A 6,000-nucleotide genomic window follows, 5' to 3' on the forward strand; every position below is an offset into this window, starting at 1 on the left:
GCACTGAACATATTACCTTCATTCCCAATGCAGCCTACCTACCTTGTTTATCATGATTGTGAGTCCCATATATGTCACCATAGGGACATGGAAATATGGCTACATGAACCTGAAAACTATAAATAAATAAGAATTTCCAAACTCTTCTTAGCAAAGTATATGTACTTATCTAACTATTTTTTGATGAAGTTATTAAGGCTGGTATGAGAAATCACTCAATGGGCAAGGATATTCAAGATGTATTTGCATAAAGACCATAAAAGACTCCTCTGTACAAACTAGGTGAGTGTGCTTTCCCTATTTTAACTATTTTCAGGGCTCCTTTTATTCAACCATGAAGAAGAAATGATTTTGAAAACTTTTAAGGCATGTAAAATAGTAGCTCAGAGAAAGGCTTAAACATCATATTGACCTGAGTTCGAATGATGGATCCATCAACTGTTCACGAAGTGACCTGAGTAAGTTATTTAGCTCCCCGATTCTTCTATATTCTCCACTGCTGGAATTAGTAGAAAGCCAGAAGTTGACAGCAAATCTGTCTTCAAAGCCTGTTCTTTTAACCGCCACACTTGCCTGCTCCAGACACTTTAAACAGCACCTTGCATGTGGGAACTTACTACCTCTCTGCAGGCTGATTGATTTATCTTCAGGAATACCTTCTTCAATCAAAAGCCATGACAGCTAAAGCAAAATGCCAAGGCACAAGAGAAACACCTTTCTTCACTAAGTTGTACACATGCAAAAGCTCAATAGTTGGGTGAAATAGAAGGGCTTCTCCTTCAAATAGTAATGAGGCTGATATAAAAATATATTCTATTCACAGCACAGAAAACCTGGAAGTCACATTTCAGGTTAACTCCTTATCTCCAAATCAAATATGCTCCAAAGCAGGAATGTCTACTATATTGAAGGCTGAAATATGAAATTTTAGTTCAGATATGAAATATTAGTTGACTAATTTGGCAAATCTCTTAAATCTCCTGAGAGGATGCTAAGGCTTATGTGCCTAAATATTTTAAATTAGAAATGACAGTTATTTTGCAACACTTTTGAGGCTTTCACCGCACATCTGAAAGCAGGGGTTTAGGTTTAGATTACATGGCTTAGAGTTAACCAGATAAGTACTGTGAAGAAGAATATCAGGCACAGAACCATCAGTATCTGTGAGAAGTATAGCAATCTAGACGTAACTAAAAACATTCATATTCAAAGCATTTTAAAAACCATGTATAGTCAAACAAAACATACCTAAAAGTCATATTGGGCTCTTGAATCACAGTTTGCAAACCCTATCTGAAAGAAAAGGAGATATTGACTCCTCTTCTCTACTCAGAATTACACCACAAGCAAAACTGCCAAGGCTGATGGCTGAGATAGCCTCTGGGAGCCAGACTTTAATGCTTTCTATGTCAAGTCAGCCCTCCCTGCCTAGTTTTGAAGTGGAAAGCCATGTGCCACTCTACAGAGCCAAGCCCAGTCCCCAGTACTGTTATGCCACAAGGCTCTGTCCAGGCAGACTGATCCCCACACTATGCCATATGCACACCATTTCCATATTCACTCCCACCACCAAATGCCTTTGCTCATCTTTTCTCCATGACCTTAAATGTCTTCACCTTTCCTAGTCCAAGCCAAACCTAATATACCTTTAATTTTGCACATTTGTGGGTGTTTTTCTGTTTTAATCCATGCTAAGAGCACAGAAGTGGGATACAGGCTTCATAGAGAGATGACACGTGCATTGTTTAGAAGGAAGAATGGATACCACCTAATAGAGAAAAGGCAAAGAGCCTTCTAGGCAGAGTAGCTACATGTGCAAAGTCTTGAAAGAGTCCAGAAGGCCATGGCAGGCTTGGAGGAATAAAGGGCTGGAGAAGCTGGCTGCAATCAGAATGAGAAGACCCTAGTTAGCCTCAGTGAAGTTACAGGACTTGATCCTAGAGGCAAAGGGAAGCCAAAGCTTGTTTTTCTTATTGTTTGTCTTTTTCTTTCACTCAAAGAAGTGACAGGTCTGATTTTAGTCAAAGCTTCCGGTCCATAATTACCATGGAATCTGCTCTTGTCATGCAAGCAGATCCCTCCACAGCATCCCTATACCCCTTAACAGCCATACCACACAATTAGGTAGGTACAGCTCTTATAGGTATCTTTGTGTTTCCAGTGACTAGAGACTACTTGAGAGCAAGAGACATTTTTTTAACTTCTGTTTCCTAGTAATGCCTCTGAGTGCTGAGCAAGTACAGCTCAATACATTTCCAGAATTGACTGATTCAGATTCTTCCAGGAGATGGATTAAGTAAACAAGGTTCCAAAGATAGGAGTAGGGAAATCCGAAAACCAGCTTCACTACAGCCCTCACCATTGGCCAAGAGCTGCATGATCAAGACCACAAAAGTTAAATTCAAAACTACCTTTGAGTCTATCCTCCATAAATTTGGACTCCTCTTCCTTTCTGCCCCAATCTGTTTAACCACCCACCCAAACTGAAATTCATTCCTTCTTCCTTTGAGCATAATGAACCAGAAAGAATAGGTATCAGCCCGTCTCTGGTTCTGAGCATACCCCACTGACTGGGAGGGTGGGAGACAATCGAGGTATTTAAATAGTGCATCTGGCCCTGAAGTTAGAGAGTGTGTCTGTGTGCCTGTGTGTAAATGCCAAGTTGCAGCAGGTTACCATAGCAACCCCAACAGGACACTGCAGTGGGCAGCTTTGCACAGAGGTGCAGAAAACCCATTCTTACAACATCTGGGCTTTCACTGTGCACACTGGTTCCTAGTAGGCACATCACAGCATTAGGCCCTGGATTTGGGATTCTGTAAAAAAGAAATGAAATGTTGAATACCTGCTAGCCCTCCCTTTTTTTAAGCACCATGCATGTACCTTTTCATGCACAGTAAACACTACAAGCAGAGTGCAAAACAGCCTCCTTAGAAGCACATAATTCCCTCTACTCACTTTTATATACTATGATGAACAGACTGTACTTTGCACATCAGCATGATTTCAACGTGAACTTTCCATCCTCTAAATAACCCAATAATTGTACATTTTGATGAGCAGCATATCCACAATTGTCCCATTTCCAGCTAATCCCCAGTTTTTATTATGTTATTGCTATTTTTGAATGTAAAAATAAATAATCCTGTCAAGAGTGTAGGTTGGGTTTAATGGGTTCAACTGAGCTGCACTCCAGGAACTGTAAAGCAACTTTTCAAAGGGCCAGGCAATTTTTGAAATTGCTTTTCCATAGGGGTTGGGGAGTAGGGGTTTATTCACTCACTTTCTAATGTTTTCATTGTGAAGACATCTCCTGTGATGGAAGAGCAAGAGGGATGTGTTAGAATTCCACACGTGGCTCCAGCCTACATGTGGCCATCAGGAAACCATGTTCCTGCAAATGGAACTCTAGTTGGTAGGGTATTAAGTAGATGGAACAGCCTCCTGGACATTTTCTTTTTTTCTCTTCTTGGATCTAGAGACTGAAGTGTGGTTTTCTTTGAATTTCTCCTGGGCAAAATAAGAATAATTGGCAACATCACTAAAGAAATGGATTGCATGGTAGGCATGCACAGCAGGGTGAGAGCTCCATCTGTACCTGGGAAAGTGAGGAGAATTTGGCTAAGTGACATGAACTTGTGGTGCTTTGCAAGATACTAGAGCAGGACCACAATATCTTTGCAGCTTAGTAGTGGAAAACAGGGATGATTTGAAGTAATGTGTGGGTTCCAGTACCTGAAGTGACAGGAGTTCCACTACTTGAAGGTGACCTAAGAAAATTACAGTGGGGGAACCAAAAAGAGAGAGATGTAAACAAACAAAGGAAGGAATCGCCCCTTGCCTAGAAAGGTCATTCTGTATGCAGGAATGCCTATGTCTATCTAAGGTGGCCCTGGGAACAAAGAAGAGACCAATATTAACAGACTACAGTTGTATTATATCTTTAACCAACTGTGATGTGACATGGATGTATGGATGTGGTTGAATTAGGGGGTTGTGACTTCTAAGCATCTAATTCTGGAGGACTTCCCAGAATGAACAGTTGGGGAATAAGAAACTTGAGTGTTTGGCAGGGAGGGTGTCAGTAGCCTGGTGATAGATAAAGGGCTCTCCATGAATGAAGACTAGAATCTGGCCTGCACATAGCTGGCAAGGTGATGACAGGATACCTGTTTCTAAAGCCCCCAGGAAGTGCTGTGAGTGGGTGTGGGTGCCCAGGGTGTGTGAAGCAAAGAGCTGAGCATGTGGCTAGGGAGTGGGGAAAAGGGATTATGGGAGTTGAGCTGGTAGCAAACAAAAGTGCTGTGTGGATGTGCTTCCGAATCAAAGCTGGGAGGTCAAGGCTGGGAGAGGTTTCAGAGAGACTCCTGCAACCTGTTTCTTTGGGGCAGGGCAGCTGAGAGGAGGCTCAGCATCCAGGTCGGATTTGGGGAGAAGTCAGGTGCAGAGGCGCTAGTATGCAAGTGGGTGTGGAGAATGGTCCTGGAGTGGGGCGGATCCGGGAGGTAGGAGTGGGGGAGGGGAGGTCGTCGGCGAGTGGGTGTGTAGAGAGAGCTGGAGTGGGGGGTGGGGGTGCCGGTCCAGCGCCTCCGGCCGCCTCGACCTCCCCCGGGACTCACCCAGCACGAAGTAGGGCAGCTCCGTGTTCTCCAGGTCGTCCACTACGACCATTTCTCCCGGGAAGTCGTTGCGCACCGAGAAGAGGAGCTTGGGCTCCGAGGCCGAGGGGCTGTGCATGATGCTCAGGTCGTTCTCGCGCAGGAAGGGCAGCGCCGACACCGTGATGCTTTTGAGCTTGCACTCCAGCTCCTTGGATGGATCCACGTCGCCGGCGGCCGTGGCCAGCACAGCTGCTGGCCCCCAGCAGCAGGCGAGCAGGGCGCAGAGCCCGGCTAAAGCCATCTTGAGCCCCGGCCGCCTTCCTCCTAGCGCTGCGATGGTGGGGGAGGAAGCGAGCGGGGAGGGAGCGAGGGAGCGAGCGCGGGAGGCGGGGGAGGTTAGGGAGGGGATGGAGAGCCGGGAGAGCCCTGGACCCCGGAATGAGATGCCGCTTGCAGAGTGATGGGTTTAAGCTCTGATGTCTGGAGAGCCCCGGATTCTTTGTTTCCCGGAGCTGCTTATCTGGAGAAGAGAAAGCGGGGGAGGGGAGAGAGGAGAAAAAGGGAAGGAAGGACGTCGAGAGGAAAGAGGAAGGGAGCTGAGGATTCTAGGGAATCAGGTCAGCCCCCAGCTGGCTGCCGGTGCTCCTGCCTCTCTCCTCCGTGGCATCCTCCAACACGAGCAAGGCTCTTGGCTATGAACTACCTGCACGGCATTTTTAATACATTGGTCTTTGCAATGTAAAATCTTCCCTCTAGCATCATTATCCAGAAGGCTTGAGGAAGGCACACACAGGCACACACCTTAACGGGCGCTTCTGCAAAGCGGGGCGGTGGGGGTAGATGAAAATTCCCCCAATGGTTTTGTGGATGTATTATAGCTTGTCCGAGGCTTGCTTTCCGCCCTCTCCCCGCCCCACTAGTTGGATTTGTACATAAGATGAACGGCAGCTGGGAATGCACATGTGCATATTTTTACTTAGCACTACCTTTGCAAAATATTTAAAGAAAATATTTGTTATACTGGGTTAGATGGATGGATAGATATGCACAACAGAGCAAGGTGCACAGTTAAGCAGGAGATCAAAACTTTTACTTGTAACTTCTCTCTGCTTCCTTTCATTTCTATCACAAATGTTATCTGTAGTAACCAATAAAAAGATGATTTGGGGAATACTATAGATGATAGGAAAAAAAGCAGAGTTAGCTCAAATAAATCTTGAATTTTTAATTTTAGAGAATCTAGTAAATAGGACAAAGCTAGAAGGAAATTGTGAGAAAAACCAAAGTTCCTAAGCATTCTTAACAGATGGAAAAGTAATAAAAGACTATCCTTGGATATGAGCTAAGTCAATCCCAGTCCAGTCAAGGGTACAACAGGGCAGATATTCAGCACCCTGCG

The 6,000-nt window shown here is 44.9% G+C and overlaps 1 protein-coding gene across 2 annotated transcripts in view; it reads right to left on the minus strand.

The window, feature by feature from the left end:
- The window catches only part of ASTN1 (astrotactin 1), a 306,207-nt gene extending 301,075 nt beyond the window's left edge, over positions 1-5,132 (minus strand). Inside the window, 1 exon segment of one of the 2 annotated variants that reach the window (NM_001266732.1) lies at positions 4,620-4,936. In NM_001266732.1, the coding sequence (NP_001253661.1) occupies positions 4,620-4,902 (283 nt within the window). In that variant the 5' untranslated portion in view covers positions 4,903-4,936. 2 annotated transcript variants of the gene reach the window in all.
- Between the last annotated feature and the right edge of the window lie 868 nt (positions 5,133-6,000).

This window comes from Macaca mulatta, chromosome 1 (assembly GCF_049350105.2).
Source record: "Macaca mulatta isolate MMU2019108-1 chromosome 1, T2T-MMU8v2.0, whole genome shotgun sequence".
In the NCBI taxonomy this organism is placed as follows: domain Eukaryota; kingdom Metazoa; phylum Chordata; class Mammalia; order Primates; family Cercopithecidae; genus Macaca; species Macaca mulatta.